We start from the raw sequence: 26996 nt of genomic DNA on the forward strand, positions 1-26996 counted from the left end.
AAAAAAAAAAAAAGAAGAGGCCGCGCATGGTGGCTTATGCCTGTAATTCTAGCACTTTGGGAGGCTAAGGCAGGTGGATCATGAGGTCAAAGAGATCAAGACCATCCTGGCCAATGTGGTGAAACCCCGTTTCTACTAAAAATATAAAAAAATTAGCTGAGTGTGGGCCGGGCGCAGTGGCTCACGCCTGTAATCCCAGCACTTTGGGAGGCTGAGGAGGGCAGATCACAAGGTCAGGAGATCGAGACCACGGTGAAACTCCATCTCTACTAAAAATACAAAAAAAAAAACTAGCCGGGCAAGGTGGCGGGGCGCCTGTAGTCCCAGCTACTCAGGAACCTGAGGCAGGAGACTGGTGTAAACCCGGGAGGCGGAGCTTGCAGTGAGCTGAGATCCCACCACTGCACTCCAGCCTGGGCGACACAGCGAGACTCTGTCTCAAAAAAAAAAAAAAAAAAAAAAAATTAGCTGAGCGTGATGGTGCACGCATGTAGTCCCAGGTACTCGGGAGGCTGAGGCAGGAGGATCGCTTAAACCCGGGAGGCGGAAGTTGCAGTGAGCCAAGATCACACCACCACACTCCAGCCTGGTGACAGAGTGAGACAACCGTCTCAAAAAACAAAAACAAACAAACAAAAAAAACACACACAAAAACAAAAAGGAGCATAGCTAACAATAAAGCGTAGTGAAAGAATTAGGAAGCGCCGGGCGCGGTGGCTCAAGCCTGTAATCCCAGCACTTTGGGAGGCCGAGACGGGCGGATCACGAGGTCAGGAGATCGAGACCATCCTGGCTAACACGGTGAAACCCCGTCTCTACTAAAAAATATGAAAATTAGCCGGGCGAGGTGGCGGGCGCCTGTAGTCCCAGCTACTCGGGAGGCTGAGGCAGGAGAATGGCGTGAACCCGGGAGGCGGAGCTTGCAGTGAGCTGAGATCTGGCCACAGCACTCCAGCCTGGGCGACAAAGCGAGACTCCGTCTCAAAAAAAAAAAAAAGAATTAGGAAGCATACGCACACCTCAGTTTACTGGGCTTTGTGCACTGCAAATACTGCATTTTTTGTAGAAGGAAGGTTTGTGGCAACCCTGTGTCAAGCAAGTCTGTTAGCACCATTTTTTCAACAGGATATGCTTACTTTGTGTCTCTGTGTCACATTTTGGTAATTCTTCTTCTTCTTTATTTTTTTCTGAGACGGAGTCTTGCTCTGTCACCCAGGCTAGGGTGCAGTGGCACCATCTTGGCTTACTACAACCTCCTCCTCCCAGGCTCAAGCAATTCTCTTGCCTCAGCCTCCCAAGTAGCTGGGACTACAGGTGCCCACCACTACATCTGGCTAATTTTTGTATTTTTAGTAGAGATGGGATTTCGCCATGTTGGCCAGGCTGGTCTCAAACTCTTGACCTCAGGTGATCCACCCGCCATGGCCTCCCAAAGTGCTAGGATTACAGACATGAGCCACCGTGCCTGGCCTACATTTTGGTAATTCTTGCAATATTTCAAACTATCTGTTATGGTGATCTGTGATCAGTGATCTTTGATGTTACTATTCCAATTATTTTGGGGCACTGTGAACCTCACCCATATAAAACAGTGAACTTAATTGATAAATATTGTGTGTGTTCTGACTGCTCCACTTACTGGCCATTCCCCCATCTCTCTCTCTCCCTCTTCTTGGGCCTCTCTATTCTCTGGGACACAGCAATATTAAAATTAGATCAATTAATAATTCCACAATGGCCTTTAAGCGTTCAAGGGAAAGGAAGAGTCATACATCTCTCACTTTAAGTCAAAAGCTAGAAATGAGCCAAGTGCAGTGGCTCACGCCTGTAATCCTAGCACTTTGGGAGGCTGAGGCAGGTGGATCACTTGAGGTCAGGAGACCAGCCTGGCCAACATGGCAAAACCCGTCTCTACTAAAAATATAAAAATTAGCAGGAGTGGTAGCGGGCACCTATAATCCCAGCGACTTGGGAGGCTGCGGCAGGAAAATCACTTGAACCGGGGGGTGTGGAGTTGGGGGGTGGAGGTTGCAGTGAGCTGAGATCATGCCACTTCACTCCAGCCTGGGGGACAGAGTGTTAACTCTGTTAAAAAAAAATAATAATAAATAAAAGCTAGAAATGATTAAGCTTAGTGTGGAAAGCATGTTGAAAGCTGAGATAGGTCCAAAACTAGGCTGCCAGCACCAAACAGTTAGCCAAGTTGTGAATGCAAAGGAAAAGTTCTTGAAGGAAATTAGAAGGGCTATTCCAGTAAACACACAAATGATAAGAAAGTGAAACAGCCTTATCACCGATATGGTGAAAGTTTTACTGGTTTACGTGGAAGATCAAACGAGCCACAACATTCCTTTAAGCCAAAGTCTAATCCAGAGCAAAGCCCTAACTGTCTTCAATTCTGTGAAGGCTGAGAGAAGAGAGGAAGCTGGAGAAGAAAGGTTTGAAACCAGCAGAGGCTGGTTCATGAGGTTTAAGGAAAGCAGCCATCTCCAAAACATAAACATGCAAGGTGAAGTAGCAAGTGCTGATGGAAAAGCTGCAGCAAGTTTTCCAGAAGATTTAGATAAGATTATGGATGAAGGGGGCTACACTAAACACGATTTTCAATGTAGATAAAACAGCCTTCTGGCCAGGGCCAGTGGCTCACACCTCTAATCCCAGCACTTTGGGAGGCAGAGGTGGGAGGATCACTTCAGGTCAGGAGTTCGAGACCAGCCTGGTCAACATGGCGAGACCCTGTCTCTACTAATAATACAAAAATAAGCCGGGCATGGTGGCATGTGCCTGTAATCCCAGCTACTTGAGAGGCTGAGGCAGGAGAATCGCTTGAACCTAGGAGGCAGGGGTTGTGGCGAGCCGAGATGGTGCCACTGCACTCCAGCCTGGGCAACAGGGCAAGGCTCCATCTCAAAAAAAAAAAAAAAAAAAAAAAAGAAAGAAAAAAGAAAAGAAAGAAACAGCCTTCTCTTGGAAGAAGCTGCCATCTCGGATTTTCATGGCTATCAAGAAGTCAATTCCTGGCTTCAAAGCTTCAAACGACAGGTGGACTCTCTTATTAGGGGCTAATGCAGCTAGTAGCTTTAAGTTGAAGCCAATGTTCATTTACTATTCCAAGAACCCTAGGGCCCTTAAGAATTATGCGAAATGGGGGCAGGTGTGGTGGCTCACGCCCGTAATCCCAGCACTTCGGGAGGCAGAGGCGGGTGGATCACGAGGTCAGGAGATTGAGACCATCCTGGCTAACACGGTGAAACCCCATCTCTACTAAAAATACAAAAAATTAGCTGGGCGTGGTGGCGGGTGCCTGTAGTTCCAGTTACTCGGAAGGCTGAAGCAGAAGAATGGCGTGAACCCCAGAGGCAGAACTTGCAGTGAGCTGAAATCGCGCCACTGCACTCCAACCTGGGTGACAGAGAGAGACTCTATCTCAAAAAAAAAAAAAAGAATTATGCGAAATCTATTCTGCCTGAGCTCTATAAATAACAATAAAGCCTGAATGACAGCACATTTACTTACAGCATGGTTTACCGATTTTTCTTTCTTTTTTTTTTTGAGACGGAGTCTCACTCAGTTGCCCAGGCTGGAGGACAGTGGAGTTATCTTGGCTCACTGCAACCTCCACCTCCCAGGTTCAACCTATTCTTCTGCCTCAGCCTCCCAAGTAGCTGGGATTACAGGTGCACACCACCACACCTGGCTAATTTTTGTATTTTTAGTAGAGACAGAGTTTCACCCATGATGGCCACCCTGGTCTCGAACTCCTGACCTCAAGTGATCCACCCACCTTGGCCTCCCAAAGTCCTAGGATTACAGGCGTGAGCCACCATGCCTGGCTGGCTTTCTGAATATTTTAAACCCACTGTTAAGATCCACTGCTCAGAAAAAAAGATTCCTTTCAAAATATTGCTGCTCATTGACAATGCACTTGGTCTCCATCAGAGCTCTGATGGAGGTGCGCAAGGAGACAAATGTTGTTTTCATGCCTGCTAACACAACATCCATTCTGTAGCCCATAGACCAATTTCAATTTTCAAGTCTTTTTTTCTTTTGCAATGGAGTCTCTCTGTTGCCAAGGCTGGAGTGCAGTGGCGCGATCTCAGCTCACTGCAACCTCCACCTCCCGGGCTCAAGTGATTCTCCTGCCTCAGCCTCCCTTGTAGCTGGGATTACAGGCACCCACCACCATGTCTGGCTAATTTTTGTATTTTTAGTAGAGACAAGGTTTCACCATGTTGGCCAGGCTGGTCTCAACCTCTTGATCTCAGGTGATTCGCCTGCCTCCATCTCCCAAAGTGCTGGAATTACAGGTGTGAGCCACTGCATCCGGCTAGTTTTGAGTGTTTGTTACTTTTTATTGTTGTTACCTTTGTTTTAATGTTTAATTGTAAACTTACATAATTAAAAAAAAATTTTTTTTTGTATTTTTTAGTAGAGACAGGGTTTCACCATGTTGTCCAGGCTGGTCTCGAACCCTTGACCTCAAATGATACACCCGCCTCAGCCTCCCAAAGTGCTGGGATTATAGGTGTGAGTCACTGAGCCTGGCCTTAACTTTTAATAATAGTTGTCTTTAACAACTGGCTCAAAAAATTCCTGAAAATTTAATAATATACCTGCTTCTAACATATCACATCTGAGGCTCCCCTAGGGCAGGCCCTGTCTTTCCTCATCAGACTGATTTGGGCTCTGCCATCAGGACCTTCTCACTTGCCAAGAGCGGGAGGATAATGTCTGCCCCTTGACCCCAGGGCCTTTCCCAGGCTTGGAGGCGGCACAGTGCCCAACAGCTGCTCTGAGAGGCAGACTGTTGAATAATCAGAAAACAGACAGCATGCATGAGCCAGGGTCACTGGTGGGTTCATCCAACCTGCAGTTAGGGGCAGCAGCTGCTCCTGAGACCCCAAGCAGGACCCCTACTCAGAGAACAGCCCCCAACTCTCCCAGACACCTACCCAGACCAGAAACATGCTCTCCTCGTCTGATCACAGGGCCAGAACTCTCCGTTGGTGCTTCCCTACAGGGCTCTCCCAGCCTCTCAGACACATCAAGAACATGCTTTGGGACTGCCTCTCAGACCAGCCCCGATATGCACTCGGCTTATATTCTCTTCTAGGAAGCCTGTGGTCAGGAGGGTTCTGGACTTTGCATGGACCACGTTGTGTTTCAAGGTAGGACCTGGCATCCAAAGGGGTCAGGCGGAGGCTTCTACCACCCAGTCTCTGCCCTTGACTCACAATGGGGTCTGGCCTGCACCCTCTCCCCCTTGCTAGGTGGGGCCTTCTGGGGAGTTCAGGGACAGCCTAGTCACGGTCTCTGCCCTTGGGTAAGTGTTGGTGCCATTCCCCATCTCCAGGGGCAGAGGCCACACATTGAGACTGTAGAGCGGGGTTGGGGGGCACTCACTGATGAGGGCCGATGCTGTGTCCAGCTTGGGATCATATGGACACTTGCCCTTCCCTGACTCGAGTCGCTCAGGCTCCAAGTAGAAGATGTAATCCTGCAAGGTAGAGCGGGGTTCAGCATGATGCAGGCCAGTCCCTCAGCCAGGAAGTGTAAGGTCACCAGGCTTCCAGGGTGAGAATGAGCCCCCAGGCATATCCTGAGCCCGCCCTCTACACTCCCCAGAGCTCCTTGGCCTTAAACTCCATCCAGCCAGGTCTCCCAGGGCAGAGCCATGCTGTGGGCTCCAAGGAAGGTGCTTCCTAGTCCCAGGTCTTAGGGAAGACCTGGGGATCAAGTCTCAAGGGGCCCTGCCTTGGGGGCTATGCGATGGACATGGAGTGGGCTTGTAGGGGCTGAAGCCCCTCCATGCCAACTGGCTCACAAAGACATTGGCCAAGACCCCCTGGACTACAGAGGCACAGCTCTTTGCTGTGGCTGCCTGTCTTGGGTCAAGAAGGAGTTGCAGACCTGGCCAGGGTAGGAGTGACTGGTTAAGGGCCTGGGGTCCTGCCCTTTGCCATCAGGTCTGTCCAGGCCAGAGAGCTCTAAGGTTACTGTATCCTCAGGCTTTGTGTCCTACCTGTAGTCCTCAGGATGGACCCATGGGCCATGACCTTTCTCCTGCCCCTCAGCAGAGCCCCCAGGCTCCACGTCTCCCCAGGGAGCCAGGAGTCAAGGAGTCCAGCCCAGACCACATGGAATTCACAAAGCCCCCCCATGCCTCCCAGCCCAGCCTGGAAGATGCTAGAAGAAAGGCTGGAAAAGGCACTAGGATGGGGTGAGCACATAGGCCACAAGAGAAAGCCAGGCAGAGGGAGGGAAAGGGGCAAGGAGAGAGGAACAGACGCAGGAGGAGGTGGCAGCAGGTGGCAGGATGGCGATGGGAAGGTGCACACAGGCCTACGTCCAGTTACACTCTGCACACATGACTTACTGCACACACAGGGGTGCATACACAGCTCTGAACATATCACTGCCAGCACATGGAACCCCCTGCTCACACTATGGACACACACACACAGAATCCACATGATCCTGCATTTCTGCACTCTCCACCACAAACATGCTCTGTCATTCGCCGGCAGCCCATGCCCCCCTGCCCGCCCCTGCCCAGCCCCAGCTCTCCCAGACCAGACCCAGGTCATGACTAACGGACAGATACCACCCGGGAGAAGAGCACCCCAAGCACGTGAGTGTGCAGGACACCTGTGTCCACAGATGACCCATGGGAGGCATGGGGCACGGACACTTGGGAGTAAGGTGTCAGACTGCACTCATGTGCCACTTTCTACTCTGGGTGCTGAGTGAGGAGGGCCCACATCCACACTGTTGTGTGCTCTTGTGTGTCTACACACATGCGTGCTGAGGGCTAAGGCATGGCTGTCCCCAGGGCTCCTGTCTTCCCCACCTGGCGGCTTCATTATTTCTTGCCTGTAGGGGTCACACTGAGGCTCACATGAGTCCAGCTGGGCATGCCTTCTGAGCCTGAGGGCACTTCAGGGGAAGGGGTGGGGACAGTGTGTGGGCACAGAGGTAGAGGGGAGGCCCTAGGGAGGCTGGCCTCAGGTGCAGCCCCAGGGTGAGTTCCGCTCAGAGGCAGTGCTGCCTGGCAAAGGCCTGGAGGGATGAGGCCCACCTGGCGTGGGGCTGTGGGCGTCGGGCGGAGGGCACCATCTGTGGCTCTGCTGCCGCGACCTCTGACCGCCTGCGTCTGGGTCCATGGTGTGACCTGAGAAGATGAGGAACAGGGGTTAGAGCTGAGGGTGGCAGGGGCTGGGGGAGCGGGCTCGGGCTGCCAGCCTCTAACACCACACAGGCCAGGAACACACGCGAACACGTGGGACCCCAGAGCACGTCTATGCGTGTGCACATACATACACACAGGCTTGGCACACTCCTGCACACACAGGTGCCCCTCAGATCCAGTCACTCTCACACATGCCCTACAAGTTCACATCAGCTCACACACATGCCCACATGGAAATGGAAAAGGGTGGAAGCAGGCAAGAAGGGGCAGAGCTGGGGAAGGGGCAGCTCCCCACAACCCCGGCCCTGGGGGAAGAAGGCAGCTCTCCCCCAGGCCACATGGTAGAAGCTGACCCAGGTGTCCAGTCTCCTGTTGCAAGGCCCCCACCAGGCCCTCTGACTCAGCCGTGGGGGCAGGGTCCACAGGCATAGTCAAGAGAGCTGTTGCCACATATGGAGCAAGTGCTTACTACGTGCCAGGCACAGTGCTAGGAGCTTTGGGAGCTTTAGCTCACTGCCTCCTCCTCGCACCAACCTGTGAGAAAGGCAGCGGTTAGCCCCATTTTCAAGTGAAGAAACTGAGGCTCAGTGAGGTGAAAGAAATCACTCACCCAAGATCACAAGGCTTGGAAGTGGCAGGGCTGCAGCTGAAGCCCCTCCTCCCATCAGGACCCTGGGATGCAGCCACCAGTGGGGGAAACACAGGGCCAGGGTGGCTGGGGCTTACCTGGGCACGGCGTCCACGGTTCACATAGGTGCACATGGGGTTGTAGGCACCTGTCCCGCACACATACAGATGTGTTCGGTTCCAGGGCTGGATGAGCCTGACGAAGTTCCCACACTCGCCCTGGGGCCAGAGGGAAGGCTGCATAGGTGCCCTGGCCAGGCCTGCCCCCTCACTGGAGTCACCTGCCCCCCTTCCCACCTGTGGATCCCACCAAACTCACGTTGCCATCCTTGCCTGAGAGCACGCATTCCTCAATGCGCTGTGGGGAGGCTGCCCAGTGTATCTGCAGAGAAGGGGGTCAGAGGGTGCAGCCTTCTGGACATGCCCTGAGCCCTGGGGCTCCATGCCCACCCCACGTCCCACATCAGGGTCAGCCCTTACAATGAGGGGCTCGCGGTTGATGTCGTGCAGGTCCAGGGACAGCACGTAGTCCTTGCTGCCCACATACATGCGGTCGTGGTCCTCATCCTTGAGCAAGATTCGGTAGTCGGTTGTGTTGAGCAGGAAGTTGAAGAAGTGGGCAGTGCCTGTGGCCTTCAACTCTGCAGGTGGAGGGCAGGGCACCAATTAGGACCTTCAGAACACCATCCAGCCATACCCCCTCTGACAAAGGGGAGACTGAGGCCCTGAGGTTCCCCTCAGGACTCCCACCACACAGTGGTCTTTTTTTTTTTTTTTTCTTTTTATGAGATCAAGTCTCACTCTGTTGCCCAGGCCACGGTATAGTAGCGAGACTGCGGCTCACTGCAACCTCCATCTGCTGGGTTCAAGCGATTCTCCTGTCTCAGCTTCCCAAGTAGCTGGGATTACGGGTGTCAGCCACCATACCCAGCTTATTTTTTGTTTGTTTGTTTTTTGAGACGGAGTCTCACTCTGTCGCCCAGGCTGGAGTGCGATGGCACAATCTCGGCTCACTGCAACTTTCGCCTCCCGGGTTCAAGCGATTCTCTTGCCCCAGCCTCCTGAGTAGTTGAGATCACAGGCGCACCCCACCACGCCTGGCTAATTTTTGTATTTTTAGTAGACATGGGGTTTCACCATGTTGGTCAGGCTGGTCTTGAACTCCTGACCTCGTGATTCACCCACCTCAGCCTCCCAAAGTGCTGGGATTACAGGTATGAGCCACTGTGCCCAGCTCACACAGTGGTCTTAAACCTCCAGCTTCCCTTCCTGAATCCTTCTCAGCTCCGTCTTCAGTCCCTGACAGACTGGGAGGACAAAGTGGGACAGGTAGGCAGGCCAGGGAAGGCACCACACTCAAAGCTAAACCCCTGATTCATAGACAGCCCTAGCTAGTCTCTGGAACCCAAAGAAAGGGTGGTGGGTGCAGGCCAGGGTACGCAACAGCATCAAAGAGTTTTTGCTCAGGTGGGGGTTAATGCTCCCACGCTCAGGGTGGGGCCAGCTTCACACAGGGGCTTAAAAGGGTTAATGAGCAGATAGGGGTGTGGCCGGGTATATCTGGGACAGCCCGCAGACTCTGGCATGGAGCCTGGATGCCCTGTTCTTACTCTGGCTGCCCACCAGGCAGAGGGCACAGCTGGTGCACAGCAAGGTCCTCACTTGGTCTGAAGCAGGTTAGCCAGGAGACCAGAAAGCCCTGCTGGACGTACTGCGCTACAGACCCCAGCTTCCCCCAGATCCTACAAGGCTGCTAATGGTGGAACTCTCAGGCCACTTTGAATGTTCCAGGGGACTTTTTTTTTTTTTTTTTTTTTTTTTTTTTTGAGACGGAGTCTCGCTCTGTCGCCCAGGCTGGACTGCAGTGGCCGGATCTCAGCTCACTGCAAGCTCCGCCTCCCGGGTTTACGCCATTCTCCTGCCTCAGCCTCCCGAGTAGCTGGGACTACAAGCGCCCGCCACCTCGCCCGGCTAGTTTTTTGTATTTTTAGTAGAGACGGGGTTTCACAGTGTTAGCCAGGATGGTCTCGATCTCCTGACCTCGTGATCCGCCCGTCTCGGCCTCCCAAAGTGCTGGGATTACAGGCTTGAGCCACAGCGCCTGGCCCAGGACAGTCATTTCTGAGAAAGAGGCTCTCTCCCTGGTGCTACAACCCTGGGGTCAGGGTTCAACTGGGTCCTCTAGTTTCCTTTTTACATGAGTCCAGCAGCCTTGGCCCTCCAACTCCAGGATGCTGGGGAAAAGTCCTTCCTAAGGATGAAGGACAAGAGGGGGCTCAGCCAATGACAGACAAAGGACTCCTAGAAGCTTGGGAACCTGCCTCCAAGGGGAGGGAGAGCCGAGGGGTCCCCTTGGCAAGCCCCTTCTCCACCCACCCCCAGCTATCTTTAGCTCAGTAGAAGAGGGAACATTGTAATGAGGATGATGAATATTCACACGCAAAGGGGGCTTAAGATAGCAGCACAGAGAAGAGCGCACGCGTATATACACATGGCACAGGCATGCACACGGCGCACACATGTCTTGCTACACATGAGGCACTCACCAAGGGGGTCACACATGTCTCATCTCCCCTCCCCAGCTGGTAACCCATTTCACAGGTGGGGCAGTCAAGGGAGAGGCCTGGGCCAGGCCCCAAGGCACCTGGAGGGGGGAGAACAGCTAGGATCTGAGGCCCTAGACACAGCCTGAAGGTGGGGCAGAGGTGGGCTGGGGTCAGAGGGTTCCACCAGCTGACCCAGAGCCCATGTCTGGTCCCAGGACCTCACTCTGAGAAACTAGCGGGTAAGGAAAGGCCTTGCCCTGCCTGGCCCTGACAATGCGGTGACAAGGGAATGCAGGTGATGACCTTGGTCAACCACTGGGATGCAGGGACGCCGAGGGATCAAAGGACCGATCCTGCCTGGCAATGGCCTCGCCCGCCTGTCCGGCGGCGCCTCTGAAGTCCTGGGCAGGGCGGCCTGGGCACCTGTCCTGCACCTGTTGTTGGGCCACACGGAGTCTGCCGCCTGGCCACTCACCCACAGTAACAACAGGAAAGTAAACATCCCCCCCCCCCAGGGCTGGGAAGTGGCCAGAGAGGAAGTGGGGCTGCCAGTGGAGGCCCCCCAGGCTGGGACAGCCCGCCAGGGGTTATTTATACCCTGGCTGGGGGCATGGCTTGGTCGTGCCCTTACCTGTCCCCTGGGCTAGGGGGCACTTTGGGGCAATGGCAGGGGAGGGGTACAGGCTTAAGTGGGTGCCTTCAGACACAGGCACTCCGGGTAAGGGGAAGCTTCAGCCATCAAGCCCCTAGGAACCCAATCAGCCATAATCCCCCCGCTCCAATCCTGCCCAGCCTTGGGCCTCTACAATCTCAACCCTGCACCATGACTTCCAGAGCCCAAGGCCCAAGTCTGAGTCCCCCACCCTCTCGCAAAGCCCCAGCACTCCCAGGCTCCAGCTCCCTCTGTGAGAAAGGCCGTAGAGAACACTCAGAGGATGAGGAAACTGAGTCCCAGCTTAGGGGCAAGAGATTAGCCTCGACCCTCTCTGCCTCCTGCCCCCAGTCTGGCCCTTAGTGGAGGTGGGGGTGGAGGGAGCCCCTTGCTCAGTTATCAAACACCCGCTGTGCACAAAGCCCTGTGCTCACAATACCAAGGGCACAGGGAAGGATGCCAGAGTGCTTGGGGGTGGGATTCCCACCCAGGTCCATGGCTGAAGGAGGGGGAGGCCCAGGGGAAGCCAGTCCTGGTGGTAGAGACTGCTTGCCAGGAGGGCCAGTGCCGGAAGGTGACTCGCTCCCTATGGACAGGGCACATGACTCAGGACCTGCAGGACCCCTCCCAGTGGCCACGGGATATGGCGTCAGTGGCTCTGGTGTCACAGGATGTGATGCTTTGATCACTGTGAAAACAGTGTGGGGGGAGAGGGGAACCCCAGGAGGCCGTGCATGGTGGGGAAGGGGTGGGACCCAGGGTCAGGGATCCTTGGCTGTGGCTTGAGTTTCTGGGTGAGCTTCATGACCTGAGTTGGGGGCACTCTCGCTCTCTGACCCTCATTCTCCAATCTATACCATCTCTCAGGCCCTCCTGGTACTGACACTCAAAGTGACCCTGAGGATCAGTGACCCCGTTCTGATCTCAGAGAGAGGCTCACAGCCTGGCATGCCTCGGGTCTTCCCCCAAACCATCCTTCATGGGTGTCTGCCTTTCAGGGAAAGTAGAGTGGGATGGGGTCCCACGTCCTTCCCCAAGGAAGCAGGCTTCCAGGGGTCACTACCTTTTGTAGGGCATTCACCCCCATTCCCACCCCAGCTACCCCATTTCCTAGTGCTAGACTGGGGAGCAGAGAGGGCTATAAAGCAGGAAGGGGCCTCCTGTGGACTCAGCTCCAGCCTTCCCAACTCCAGGGTGTCCCTACCCCAACCGCAACCTACAGGAATAGAGCTAAATCCCAAATCATTCATCCAAACCCAGACTACCAGAGGGGAACCAAGGTGGAGAGGGGTGGGAACTTCCCCGGGTCCCAGAGCAAAGAATGTATACAGTTCCAGCCTTCTCAACCCACAGCTGGACTTCTTATCCCACTCATGCCAGACTGTAGGTGAAAATTGAAACAAGGGGCCCTGTGACAGCCCTGTACTCCCAGCTGCAGACAGGAAGACTGAGGCCCAAAGGAGAGTGGTACTCACCCCAGGTCACAGGGTGAGAGGCAAAACTGGTGTCCTGTCCTCTGCTCCCCACTCCACCATGAGGCAAAGGAACTGGGAGCCTTCATTCCTCCAAGAAGCCTGGGTCAGAGCAGGGGGTGGGCAAGTAGCCCTGTGTATCCTCCTCCAAAACCTGCCGTCAGCAGGGGCCAGATCCTACCAGGCCCCAGCTCCCTTAAGGGACAGGGACTTGGGACAGAAGGAACAAAGGAACCTGGGACCTGAGGTGGCATCAGTGGGGGGCAGGACTGATGCAGACCCAGTCGGTCATATCCTCAGGCCAGTCCCCACATCTGCTCCACCTGTCCCAGGCCCGGCTCTGGCAGCAGGAGCACCATGCCTCCTCGAATGCCATGGCAACGTTGAGGGAGGGGCTGGGCACGATCAAGGGTTCTGTGGGGATCAGGACTCCAGCCTGGATAAGCTTTGACCTTAGGGGAAGGAAGGGTGGTGTGCCTGGGTGCTGTCTCCTGGGAAGGGCTCCCCACCCCCATACTCTCACCCAGGCTGGGCACAGGTTGGGAGGGGTGACATCCGGGAAAGATTTTCCCGTCATGGGGAAGGAAGAGCCTTTTCTGGCATCAGACACCTCATTTCCGCAGCCGTTCCTGGCCTCCAGGACTCTCTCGTGGCCGTCAAGCACTTGGGGTCCTGGCCCAAAGCAGCCTGGCGCAGGTCCAGAGGCGGGACCTTCTTAGGGCACAGGGGCTGGGTCCTGGGGGACCCCTGGTCCCTCATCTCTGGGAAGCAGCTGGTGACGCCTTACTTTAAAGGTGGGGGCAGGCGAGGACAGGCACTGAGGAGGCGTGTCCATAGCCCTTACCCGAAGACCCCAAGTGGGCAGCCCCTACCCCTTGCTGCTGGTCTCCAGGACATCAGGTCTGTGTCCAATGAGGCATGGGCTGCCGAAAAAAAGGGGTCTTGGAGCAAAGGTGGGCAGCCCGCCCCCTTGGTTATAGCCCCACAAAGCAGCAGGCCCTGACTGACAGCATCACCTCCCCCAGCAGTGATGGGGACTGGGGGTGATAGACAGATCCCTGCAGCCTAGCTCAGACCTTTGACCTCTAGTGAGCCAGTACAGCCCTAATCCCCGAGCTGAAGAGAGATGGGACTGGGGGCCAAGGGGAGGCCCAGGCCTGGGTCTTTGTCAGTGTTTCATCCACCAGAAAGACAGACCTCCTGACCTTCTGAGGAGGGAAACTGAGGTAGCCAAGGCTATGGTAGCAGTGGCAGCAAGAGGCATGGCAGGGCCCAGGTGGTTCCTACTGGATACTCCCACAGGATCCAGGAAGGGGTGGCCCCAGCCCTTTTATCACTCCCCCAAAGCTGTGAGGAGCCCCAGAGGAAGGCCTGGGGACTGGGCTGGCCCCCTGGCTCTCAGCCTAATCCTCTTTTAATGAGCGGCCAGCCGGAAGGCCTCAGCCCATGGCCACAGACCTACAACCCCGGGAACCCCAGCCAAGCTAAGTGGGGAGGGCAGAGAGGCCCAGATGCCTTTGCACGTACCTTCCCCCTGCTTGGCACACCCACTTACACCCCAATGACACCCTGATCAGGCCAACCCAGGGCCCAGCATGTGCAGAGATACACCCAAGTGACACCTGCCTTGTGCTCTCACAGACCCACTCTTGGGCACTTACTATTTGTTCAAGCCCAGGTCCCACATGGGGTTGGGCAGGGGAGCCTGATCTGGGGTAGCTCCCTCAGTTCCCCCTTTTCCCCCCATGCTCTGGATGGGAACCCTAGAAGCCAGACCCCAGTTGCACCCTCCCCGGGGAGAGGTTCCAGGTTCCTCTGACCCTAAGCCCCTCGAGATCTGCGCCCCCATACCATCTCTAGCCAGGCTTTCCAGATTGGAGACCCAGAGGGCCTCTCCAGGAGCCACCCACACCAACCCCCACTTCCCCCCAGGTAGGTGAGCCAGGTCGGTGCCAACAAAACCAATTACAGCCACTCTCACCCAATTAGCAACTAATTATGGTCTAGTAGTCCATTCAACATAATTAACATGTAAATGACTCCGCATGTTTTTATTCAATAATCGCTCTGACTGAATTTAATTTAAATGTCTGAACTGGGGACCCAGTTACCGTATTTCACCACCTAGAGCTGCCACTCTAGGAAATGCAGTGGGAAATGTTGGCTCCTCCAGGGCAGAGGGACCCCAAGGCCAGAGGCCAAGGGGACAGACGCCACTGGCTGTGGCAAGGGTGGAGATGGTTATGGTCTCTGCATCCCTGACACATCTATCCCAGGGGTGCAGGGAGTTGGTGAGGTCAGAAGAGCCCCAGAGGGACCCTCAAGATGGGAAATCCCCTGGAACAAGGGGCTCCTTTGCAAGGGCTGCTGTAAACATCCCAGCTGTTCAGTAAACACCATACAGGGGTAAGAGCCCAGCTGGGCCAAAACGCCACTGTATACTTCCCTCCCATTTCAGTGACTGAAGGCTGGGGGCAGGGGGCTGGGGCCAGCAGGTCCAGGCATGCTGTTCCCACGCCCGTTCCGCCCCAGCGCTCACCTACTCCGCCCAGGACAGGATAGGCTGAGGGCACAGCTCAGCCTCAAACCAGGAAAAGCCGGAAGTGATGGAGCAGCAGGATCACTCCCTGACTCGCTAGCCCAGAACTAGGGGTCCATGCCTCATCCCCAAAGGACACCCAATGACTTCTGACCTACTGTCCCAAAAGATGGGGGCTCTCTGGCCTCAGCACCTCCACTGAACCCTGCCTTCGCCATGGTCCCATGCACCTGACCATCCTAGGCCTGGGCTAGTAGTTTCAGAGGCCTAGACATCCCACTTGGAACTTAACAGCGTGCATGGTTGCCTGTGAGAACACATTTGGGCATTCACCAGCCGGGCAAGTCAGGGCTCCGGCTCAGCTTTGGAAGGACACTGTGATCAAGACCTGGCCCTGAGCAGGGGGTGGGAGGAGGTGACCAGACAAGCAGATCACACAGGAATGTGCCCCAAGAAGTATGAACGGGGTGGACAGAGGGGCTTGCTCTGAAGGGGAGGGCTACACTGATCCATTTCTCAGGTGGGGAGAGTGAAAAGGCCATTCAGTGAGTGCCTCCAGTTTCAGAGACCCCCGGGGGACCCACCCCCTCCTCCCACATTCCAGACCTGGCCCGGAAACCCCTCACTCCTTCCTCCACCACCTCCTCCTCCCCATGACTGCAAAAGACAACAAACTCTCCATGGCTCATTTACTCTGATAAATCACCCAGACAGACAGGCCAGGATGGGACCAACAGGCTGGTGGGTGTCAAGACCCTCCCCCTGTCCTGGGCCCAGCCCCCATCTCTGCGGCCTTCCTCAGATTCCTGCGGTCCCTGTAGCCCCTTCACATCACCCAGCCAGAGATTTCCAGAATGTTCCAGACAGTCTTAGCCCCTCCCCAACATTTTGATGGGGAAACCGAGGTACAGGGCAGACAGGTGCGTGCTCGGGGTCAGCCTTGGAGGATGCAGTGAGGCTGGGTTAGGACCTCAGCAGGACTCAGCCGGTAGCCAGTCAAGGGCAGGCAGTGAGCACGCCGCACAGGCCCTGGGCCCAGCCAGGACAGCGCTGATAAAAATGGCAGTACAGGCAGCCCCGGGAGAGGCCCCCTGAAGTGCTACCCACTCAGCCTTGGGGCTGTAGAAGCCCAAAGGGCTCCCAAATTCTCGCTGCTCTGCCAATTGTAGTGTATGACCCTTAGAAGGCAACCGTGCTGGCTGAACAGCAGATACATGAGGCAGTGAACTCTGGCCGGGGGGAAATGAGGGCATCAGCATCGAGCCCCAAGTGGGAAGGAACAAGGCTCTTGGCTGGGTACAGAGACGTCCGAGGAAAGAGCATGTCCGGGTAGGAAGCCAAGAGGGGTGGCAAAGGGAGGGGTGGAGGCAAGGGGGAGTAGGGAGAGGAAGGAAGGAAGAAGAGTGGGGAAGGGGGATCCGGAGCTGAGGCTTCCTGATCCCTGGAGGGGCCGGTTGCTTTGGGTCTGTCTTTGCCCTGCAGAGATGCACCAGATAGCCAGTGCTCTCCCCTCAGCCCGGTGAGAGTGCCAGAAGTCAGCCCAGCCTGTCAGCCTAGATGAGCCCTGCTCCTTCCCCAACAGGCTAGCCCCCCAATCCTAGGCCAGCAGCCACTGCCCAGACCCCATTCTTTGCTGGGTCAGGACTGGTGGTCAGGGACTGGAGCCCAGGAGGCCTCCACCCTCTCCCTGGGGCTGCCCAGCAGCCTGGGTTGGGGGCTGTAGGCCTGCCAAGCTCTGGCACCCACGTGAGCTAGGCTTTGGATTCAGACCATAGCCTTCTGGCATCCAGGCCTCTGGCAAAGGCCCTCTTGCTATTTCTAAGAAAAATGCAGCAGGAATCCTCCCTGCTTCTCCAAAGTTCCCAGGGCTCCTTGAGGCGGGGCTCAGATTCCCAGGATAGCACCAGGCCAAGCCAGGCAAGCATGCTTTCTGCCCAGCCCTGCAGATGCCTGAGTGAGCAGCCCAGGTCTGGTCACCCCTAGCACACACGGCAGGAGCTGAAGCAGCATTCCCAGAAGGAGTTATCGCAGCCAGCTGTGCACCCCAACCAGGCCTTGGAGCCAGTCTCTAGGGAGCTACTTCCAAGGCACCACTCCCGCCAAATGCATCCATATCACTGGAATTTTTCCACAATACATATTTAGTACCTCTGCCATGAGGAAAAAGAACTTAAACACCAGAAACAGAAAGTATAACTCCACATCTTTGTCCCAAAAGCAAGACTGCATCTAGCATCTGTCCTCTTCCCCAGGTGCTGCACCACATGCACCCTCCCTGTGCTCCGGTTCTTCCCTCCCCCACAACCTCCCCTCCCTGCTCGAGATGCAGCCTCCTCCATGAAGCCTGCCCAGATACCCATCGTAGGAATTTTCCTCCTCCTGACCCTACTCTACCCACCCCACAGGGCTCAGGGTCCTTCCTGGAATCATTTCCAAATACCATCTCCCTTACCAAAAGTTAGAATTCTGAAGGAAGGGGTGAGGTAGTCCAGGACTCCTTGGGGCATGCCCCTGGACCTACCCTCACCTGCCTACCAGCCTCAGGATCGCTCCTGGTGACTGAGATTTCTTCCACAGTGACGATACTCACACAGCTAATCCTCCTGACAACACAATGAGGCCAGTATTGTTCTTACTCCCATTTTCCAGAAAAGGCAGTGGGAACACGGAATGATGTTGACCTAGCAAGGCCTACCAGCGGCCAGGATGCAAGCAAGACAGTCTGAGCCCTCATGATGCTGCTTCCACAGGGCCACTGCCATTCCCACCTTACACAGGAGAAACCAGGGCTCAGAGAGGCTAAGCCTCTTGGCTGAACTTACACAGCTAACACTGGTAGAACTGGGTTTTGCCTTTAAGACCAGCCAGCTCAACCACGACCACCACCACTTCTGCATTACACCAAATTTAAGCACCCCACTCTCCTGAGTGAGGAGATGGAGGTCTCCCAGGAGTCAAGGACCAGGTACCCATGGCCCTAAAGCCACCTTCAGAGCTATTAGCACCTCTGGAGGGGTCAAGGGGCCGGAGGTGCATACACACAGGTGCAGACAGCCAAGAGCCCACTCTGAGGTTCACTGTCTCCCAAGCTGCAGGGTGAAAGATGCCTTTATGGGCTGGGGTGAGATTTTTATCTTGGCGGTTTCTCTTTAAATTCTTTACGATTACGAAGCAGCGGGGGCTGCCAAGGAACATGATTTACTCCTTGAGCATGCACCAGCTCCTCGCTTAGTGCCAAGGGAAGCTGGAGCCAGGGAGGGAGGGGCAGGCATCATGCCAGGGAACCAGAGACAAGGCCTGTGCTGTGGAGGCCCAGCCAGTGGCGGTCCCATCTCAAGCTCCACTGGATCTGGAAGGCCACATCTGAAAGCCCCAGCCCCTGGCCTGGCTGACCCAGGCTGGGCGTCAGGCAGGTTCTCAGGCAAGCACAAGGACCCTATCTCCATTCTCTCCAAAGACCAATTCCTCGCCAGTTGGGGGATGGGGAGCTTCCAGGACCTCCCAACTCCAAAGCGGCTACTTCCAAATCTCTCAGGAGTAAGGCAGCTCCCATTTCCAGAAAACTGAAACTCCAGATCTGGGCTCAAGGGATCTGGGCTCAAGTTCATGCTTTGAGTCTTCCTTCCTCATCATCCTGGAACACCCACCATCCCTGGCTTGTGAGCTCCAACCCCCACTGTAGCTGCCAGAGCCTCCTGACTCCCGCCCAGCTCCCTGGTGCCACATTGGCCTCAAAGCTCCTGGGCCTCCTCCCCCTCCTCCCCCACCAAAACCCATGCCTTGCTCTGGCTGGCCAAGGAGCCCCTGGGGGACAAGAGCGGATCCTCTAGCTCTCCAGCCCTACCCCTACTCCTGCACCAGGACTGAGGGCTAAGGCCCCATCAAGGCTTGCTAGAGGCACCTCAACTCACACCAACTCCTGAGCGGAAGTCAATGGGCTGTGACCCTTCCTAATCTCTAATCTCATCATCTCCAAACCTGACAACCTTGGTCCTCTGATGCCACACGCAAATGATGTGAGCAGTGGCACTGTTCTGGGCCATTGGCCCAGAGGGCCCAAACTCCAGGCTGCTCTGGAATGGAGCCCTTTCCTCTCTTAGGCCCTGATGTTCCCATCTCTGACATGAGAGGCTTTGCTAGGGACCCTGCTCAGTGGAAGGGCTGGAGTGATGGAGGGCCGGATTTATAGGCTGGAAATAAGCAAACCCCCAATTCTGTTGCCTTCAGCCAGACAGGGCAGGGGAGCCTGCCCACTGCCAACCCCAGCCCTTTCTTTGGGGAAACAAGGCTAGGAAGGCTAAACCAGAACTGCAGAATACTGGAATCTTCCTTGTTCCTAGCTCATGCGAAGGGTCTGTGCCTCCAGCACCACCACCATCCCTGCCCTCCACTCTCAGTCCTGGGACAGACTCAGGCATCAGGCAGAGCCAGGCTCCATCTCAGTCCTGCTCCTGAGTGACCTGGGAAGCTGCTCGGCCCCCGCAAGCCTCCTTCCTCACAGGAAACCTAGGCAGACCCTCCTCAGGCCTTGGAGGGACCATTGCTTGGTTATCCTCATGGGCTCCTACTACTATTCCGATTATGTTCATCTTTCCTGACCTCCCCTGGCAGGGTGACCTTCTGCTCCCTCTCCCTACTCCTGCCTCAGCTTCCCTAGCAGCACAACCATCTCATGTCATCACAGGGTCCTTCTACCCCACCAAGCATCTCTTGGCCCCAATCCCTGGCCAAAACCAGCCCAGGCAGCAGCAGTGTGTCGTGGGGTAGCTTCCTGGGAAAAAGTAAACACTCCCCAGGCTGAACAAAGGGCCTGGCAGGGCCCTCACACCTCCCTGCTGCTGCCACAGAAGGAGGTGGTGCCCCAGAGCCTGGGTCATCTCAGGGTGGCGGAAGGAAGAGCTTTTTCTCTAAGACCTGGCAGTGATTCTGGGGTGAAGGGGACTCCAGGCCCAGGCATGGATGGGTGAAGGAGGGAGGGTCTGTCCAGGCTTTCAGCCCAGGCTCCACTCTCTCAAGAGTGAGGAATGAACAAACCCCTCACCTGCTCCTGGAAATCTTTTCCATTTGACCCTCACTTCTGCCTGATCTTGGCTGTGCTGCTGAAACCCAGAAGCTGGGCCATAGGAGGCCCCTAATCTGAGGGAACCCTGGGCTGCTTGACCCTCACACCCTCCTGGCTCTAGACCTGGCTGGGGTGCCCCGGCGGATGGGCGGGCAGCAAACCCAAGCCTGGCCCAGTTCCTGCCTTTGTTCCTTTATCTACCCTGGGCAGTATGGCCCCTTATGCCAGCACCTCCAGTTTGGAGGGTCCAGCCCTACCCAGCCGGGAACTGGCATCTCCCCACTGCAGCAGGACCCAGGGCAGGGCAGGGAGTGCCCAGCCTGAGCTCCTGAGGCCTGGGGTGTCAACTGCCGTGTCTATCCAAGGCACAGATGAAATAACTATGACATGGAGCCACAGTGACCAGCAGTGCTTCTGAGAGTAACCTTCTCTGTGCCACCCACGTGTACCCTGGGAGGAAGATGGTGGGAGCCATTTCTTGAAGTGTTGGTCTCCATTCTCACTCCACACACACTTGGTGAGGGCCTGCTCCTCACTGAGGGCCACTTCATGTGTGCATAACCAGGCTGAGACCACCCAGTGTGTGGGGATACACAGGGCCTGGTACACAGCAGGTGCTGGGCTCCTAGGTGGCCCTGACCAACTGGGTCCCCATCTTGTTCACCACAGAGTCCCCAGCACTCAGCACAGGGCCTGCCATACAGTAGGAAGTGACATCTAAGCACAAAATTAGGACACGAGGCCAGGTCGGAACAGGGAAGGTCATTCAGGGCAGGGGAACCTGCCTGTGCAAAGGCACAGGGGCCCTGGGATGGGTGGCCCCAGGCATGCTGCAGCCCCACCCCAGGCAGCCATGACAGGCAGCACCCAGGCTGGCTGCCAGCGAGCTCAGCTTTTAGTCACTGCGGGTGTCGGCTTCAGAGCTAATTGAGAGGGAATCGACCCAACGCAATGTGGGCACCGGCAAGGCCAGGACACCAGGGTTCTATTTCTGGCTTTGCCTCTGCCTCTTGCCTGACCTTGACCCAGCCCTTGCCTGAGCCTCAGTTTCTCTCTTTGGAAAACAGGAACAAAAGCCTTTGCCCCTGGAGGTCCAGGGAGGCTTAGAAGGAGCATGTGGAAGACCTCTCTCTGTCTTGCCCCTCCTGCTTGCTTGCATGCATGACGACAAAAACAACACCCAGAGTGGACGCAAGGTCCCAGGGGTGTGGAGACCAAGCCACCGCTCCCTTCCACTATTGGGGGAGGAGACACTCTACTCCCACTGCCAGACCCTGGGCCAGGGAGGGGGTCGGGGGAACTGGCCCCTTCAAGATTTATTAATCTGCTCTGAAGAATTCCACCAGGGAAGGGTGGAGGTATCAGCAGATAAATATCTCACCTTCCCGGGGCAGGGAAGGGGGCTGCTTTTCAGCCCAAACAAATTAACTCTTCTCGGCCCATTTCTCAGGCCCTGCAGGGGACTCCTTCCAGGCACAGCCTCAGAAATTCCAGGAGCCGGTGACTGGGAAGAGGGATGATAAGCAGCTTACTCCCCCACTCCTCCCGTCAAGGGCCAGGGTGGGACAAGGCCAGGGGAGGGGCCCTGCTGGGGGACATGGTGAGGTGGGGGCTGGGCCTCCGCCAAGCCCAAGGAAGGAAAGGTCACCACAGCCTTTCACCCCAATATGGCTGCCCGGAAATCTGGCCAGCCAGGGCTGAGTCGACCCCACCCAGGGCAGGCGGCTGGATGAAGTTACCTCTGGCCAGAGGAGGGCCAAGGCTGAGAACTCCCAATGACCCCAGGTCCCCTAGGCCCCAGCATGGCCACTGCCCCTCACCCTGGGCCCAGGGTAGACTCTTCAGATGACACACACCCTTGAGGAAGTGGCTCTCAAGTGAGCCATCTGTACACCCATGTGTGTACCGTGTGCATGCACCTGCCCAGTGGGTTAAGTGCAATGGTGATGGAGCGGGTGACCAGCCTCTCACTCTGCAGACCCCAGCCCATCATGAAACCTCCCTGTGACTTCTCATCAAAGTGCTCACTGGAGCTCAGGAGCTCAGGCCCTAACAGTAGCACATGCTCTGCCTGAACCCACCGGTGGCCTCCCTGCCAGTCACAGCCAACAGTCCCCTCCCAGATTCTAGGAACCCTTCCAACTTGGAGACCATAGGAAGACTCCTCGAGCATCCACACCCCAAGAGAGCAGGTCCTGCTCTTCCAGAGGCTCCAGTGTCTGCCCAACTGCCTGACCTTCCACCCCAGGGCTGCTCAGGGCAGGACCAGATGCATAGCAGTGGCAAGGAGGGGCCGCAGCAGACACAAGTTTGGAAGGAGTGACATTGCCACCTCTCCGATTATCATACAGAGAGACATGCCCTACAGACCCCAGGCCACCCAGCTCAGGAACCCACAGTCTGACTCTGGAAGATGCCCAGACTCTGGACTCTTTTGCTAAGTGTCTAAGTGGGTCAGTTCTCCAGCCTTTCTCAGCAAGTCACCACCTCCCTAGTCCCCCTTCTCCCCCACAACCTATGTGGCTGTACAATTTGTCCTGGTTTTGTCCTGACCCACCCTCTCTCTCGTGTGCAGAGGAGCCAAGCACTATTGTAAAGAGAGGATGATTTCTGGGGAAGAACAAAACAGCTTCTTACCTTTGAATGAGAGCCGGACCCGGGGTGTGGCTGGGAAGTGGTCCTGGGTGGGGAAGGCTGGCCAGGCCCCAGTCAGTAGGCAAGCCCAGAGAAGAAGACCGGCGACAAGCATTGTGGGAGGGGCCTAGGGCCCAGGAGGCAGGCTCCACTCTCTAGACACCTGGGAAGGGGAAAAAAAGATTGGAATGTGTGAGGCAGACGGGGGAGTCTGACCCTACCAACATTTCCCTTGTTCATTTTCTATCCAAGGTGAACAAAGAGGTTGATGGGTACCTCCACGCTTCCACCCCCAGCCTGGGGCCATGAACGCCCCTGTGTGCACACCTCATATGCGTTGTTTGGCCTGCCTTTGTCTGGGGAGATAGTACCAATGGGCCCCAGCCTGGGGTCCCCAGAACTGATGGGGGCTGCTAGAGACTCAAACCCTACCCCCCATAGCATGCTGAATTCCATTCACAGGGCCCAGCCCAACCAGGTGATCTTAGTGCTCTTTCCAGCTCCCAGCATGCTTTCTCCTTTCTCCCCTGCATCCACGCCCAATAAAGTGGGTTACTCCTTCTCCCTCCCACCTGGAGGAATGGGGGAACAGATGGGGTGCATCCCTGTTTGCTCCAGCCACAGGTCTTCTCCCAGTACAGAGAAACCTGGACCTGATTATTGCGGTAGAGGGGAGGCACAGGAGAGAGTGGGGGAATGAAGGGGAATGAAACACATGTGGACAGCCCAAGATGGAAGAGAGGGAGCACCAGTCAGAAAAGGAAAGGCAGAGAATGGCAGAGTCCACTTTTACTAAAATCAAAGCAGGAGAGACCCAGGTCAGACAGGCAGAAGGACTTCCTGCCAGGGAAAACTTCCAGCTCCGCCTCTAGAGGGCAAAGAAGGGAAGACAGGATGGCCAGTGGGCCTGGGGCTAGATCTGGGCCAGCGGCATTGCCCCCTTCAGAATCTCCCACAGCCCCAGCAGGTCCAAGTTTCAATACTGTTTTTCAAATATTGTCTCCCCAGGCAGGCTGGCTGTTGGGTAAACGCAGCCCAGCACCAGTTGTCAGAACATATTGCTCCCTCCCGGCACAAACCAGCGCCAACTCCTACCATCCCCCCCAACCGGATGCACTGCGGGTGGGGGCATCCAGACTGAAAACGTGGGCCCCATCCCCCAGATCTACCCTGTGTACTCCCTTCTTCCATGGCAGGCAGGACCCCAGGCCCAACTCTAGGATGCTGGGATGGGAGTTGGCAGTACTATGGCCTGGGACTCCGCTGCCATAGCTGCTCAATGCTGAGGCAAGGCCCAGGCTCCAGTCTGACTCTTAGGCCCCACTCATCAGACCCTGATGACATCCCTAGACCCACCTCCCCCTGCCCTTGCCTCTCCTGCCAAGGCAAACCACTCATGGCTCCTCAGACAGGAAGTGCAGCTTCAGCCTCTTGGCCCACTCCTTATGCAGTGCCCTCTATGTGTATGTTCTCTCCTGAGGGCCTGGCACGCCGCTCATGGTCCTTCCAGATCCCCCATCACATATGCTCCCTCCTGGGGAGGCTGACTGGGGGACGGGGGAATCAGAACCAGCCCCTCCCCAGGTCTGGGAGGCACAAAGCTAGTGCTGACTGAATGGCAGGATCTGAGAAGTGGGGGCAGGTGGGAGAAATGGCTGTGCAGCCACCGTCACCCTCAAGGTGCACCTGGGAGGCCTTGATAACAGTTGTGGATATGCACACGTTCACACTTGCAAGCCCACACACGTCCTTACAAGCATGAGTTTGCTCAAGAACTTGACCTGCTAGTGGGGTGGGGCTCAGGGGAGCTGGGAGATACGGTCCTGGTGCAAGATGCTGTCTGAGTCCCTCAGAGAGCTTCGATACTATGTATCCAGGGCTTGTGTCAACCTGCCTCCCGCCTCCCCCCTCCCCATGACCTCATTTTTTCCTGCATCCATGTTCATGGTGACAAAGTCAGTGTCACCAAGGACAGGATTGGAGTCACCCAATGTGTTCAGATAGGTGGGGAGTCTTTCTACTGGGTCCCTACAGGGACTTCCCATCCAAATGCTTTGGCCCTTTAAAGAAGTGAATGGGGGGGGTGCTCAAGTCTGCTGGGGCCTCAGTCTCAAGTCCAGCCCCCCTCTTGGGCAGCCTGGCAGGTGGGGGAAAGAAGGAGAGGGAAGGAAGAAAAGGAGAAGAAGGACAGAGAGGGAAAGGGAGGGCATTCCCACAGTGCCTTCCCCTCTGCCAGTCCCGAGATGCCTGTCATCCAGCCCCAGTCCCAGAAAAGCCCCCAAGTCACACCAAGCCCAGGTCAGTGGACAGAGGAGGAATAGCCACCGCCACCTGGGAGCCCACCAGGAGGAAAGCAGGGAAGGAGAGAAAAAAGCTGGTGGGAGGGAGCAAGGGAGGGAGGCAGGCGGGAGGGAGGAGGAGAGAGGGAGGAGAGAGGGAGGGACGGAGGAGAGACGCTTGAACAAAGAAACGTGGAGCTGGGGCTGGCAAGGGGTGCAGGGAAGAGGCGGCCAGAGGAAGGAGTCCGGTGGCACCTGGGGCGGGACAGGGGGCCAGGTGGTCAAACTGTCCAGCCGGATCCAGACCACCCAGGCTTGGAGTTGGGGGTGGGGGTGGACAGCCTGCCTCCAGGAAGGGAGGTTGGCTCCTCCGAGCTGAGGACTGCCTGGATGGAAGGGAGGCAGGAACAGGGTCCGTGGGGGAACATGAGGAGATTATCAACAGCACCCCACCCACTACCCAGCCCCTCAGATTCCCTCCCCCGCTTCAACAAGAGCTCTATCTCCTTCTTGGCTCCTCAGCTTCCCCATCCCCCAACACCTCAAGGACCAGGAAGCAGAGCCACCCCAGCATAGCTGGGACTGAAACCCCCCTTTTGTGGCCAGGGTTTCCCAGTCAAGGTCACCTGAGCCTGGCTCCATCCTCCCCCCAAGGTATGCTGAGCAGAGAGTGGCTGAGGCTGGGCTGCCGCCTTCTCTCTGGCCCCTGCTTTCTCTCCAGCCCCCACCTCCCCACTTCCGGGCCTGGCTCCTTCGGAGCTGAGGGGGAGCAGCAGGAGTAGGCGTGCCTGTGCCCCGCCTGCCTAGACACTATACCCTATGGGGTCCTGGCACACCCCCTGGGTAGCCTGGGAAGAGGCCTCAACCCCCTGGGCTGAGATGAGGCTCCCAACCCCTGGGTGCAGTTTTCCCTTCTCTGCAACTAGGATAACAACTACTGGGAGACTATCTGGGTGAATTCAGGAGGACAGAGGTCCCCAACCCGGCCCAGCTTCAGGGTGGACATACTGGTGTCTTTGGTTGGAGTGTCCCTTACCTCCCCCAAGCAGTAATGTTCTGGTGGCAAAACACAGCTATCTCAAGAATTAGGAGTTATTTATCTAGTGGGGCCCCCAGCCCCAGCTCCAGCCAACTCCTGCCAGCACTGCCTCATTCCTAGGCCACTTCGATACCCTCCTGTCCCATCTGCTGGGGCAAGCCCACCAAGCCCCCGCCATCCCCTGCCCACTTCACCACTGGGACCCCTGGTTCAAACTAGGAATTGACCGCAGGCTCTCCAAGCTCACCTACACCCTACATACAGCCGTGCCCCTAATCCAGGCAGTACTCTGCTGTAAAAGCAAACCCAAGGTGGCAGCTGGCAGTCAAGGGGCTGGCACAATGCTGGGAGAAATGCCTCAGGACTGGCGGTCCTCCCACCCTGCTGATCTGGGAGACCCCCCACGTGGGGACTGCCAGTATAGCGCTTCCCTTCGGGCTGACCAGTCCTCAAGTAGAGACACTGAGGTAGGGCAGGCGCACCAATGGGGAAGAGCGCTGCCTCAGGCGTTAATGGGAGAGAGAGCTGAGGCAGGCGAAGGGGGATCGGAACTCCCGCTCCAGAAGCGTGAAGGTGGGGGTGTATGAAAGCACCCACCCAGAACCTTGCAGGAAAAAGTTGCTTTGCACATTGGTGACCCCGCAGGCCACATCATCTACACATCCATACGCCGCCCCGTAGGTAAGGGGTCCGGGCCGCCAGGACAGGTAAGAATCCCACCCCAGCCTTGTCGCCCCTATGTCCGCGGGCAGCCCCCCGGCTCGACGAGCCCCGCTCCCCGGACACTTCTGCGGAGTTGCAGTGCCGCGGGTCCCAGAGGGGTCGCGGGGTGGCCCGGCCGCCTGCCCGCTCCCTCCCGGTTCCCGCTGCACTCACCTCTTCCGCAGCGGCGGGGCCTGGGCGCCCGGGCGGCGGCGGCGGCACGGAGCGGCTCCCGTTGGGCCGGTCCGCGCTAGC

At 56.5% G+C, this 26996-nt stretch overlaps 1 protein-coding gene across 3 annotated transcripts in view; it reads right to left on the reverse strand.

Annotated features, from left to right (window-relative positions):
* The window catches only part of SEMA3F (semaphorin 3F), a 35005-nt gene extending 8009 nt beyond the window's left edge, over positions 1–26996 (reverse strand). Inside the window, exons 1-7 of one of the 3 annotated variants that reach the window (XM_017868019.1) lie at positions 26916–26996; positions 22725–22884; positions 8297–8457; positions 8136–8198; positions 7916–8035; positions 7079–7171; positions 5404–5497 (exon numbers count right to left, since the gene is read on the reverse strand). In XM_017868019.1, the coding sequence (XP_017723508.1) occupies positions 5404–5497; positions 7079–7171; positions 7916–8035; positions 8136–8198; positions 8297–8457; positions 22725–22836 (643 nt within the window). In that variant the 5' untranslated portion in view covers positions 22837–22884; positions 26916–26996. Of the gene's footprint in view, positions 1–5403; positions 5498–7078; positions 7172–7915; positions 8036–8135; positions 8199–8296; positions 8458–22724; positions 22885–26636 lie in introns of all 3 variants that reach the window. The other 2 variants (XM_017868020.1, XM_017868021.1) reach the window with 2 other exon arrangements.

This window comes from Rhinopithecus bieti, unplaced genomic scaffold (assembly GCF_001698545.2).
Source record: "Rhinopithecus bieti isolate Rb0 unplaced genomic scaffold, ASM169854v2 scaffold_3875, whole genome shotgun sequence".
NCBI classification, from domain to species: domain Eukaryota; kingdom Metazoa; phylum Chordata; class Mammalia; order Primates; family Cercopithecidae; genus Rhinopithecus; species Rhinopithecus bieti.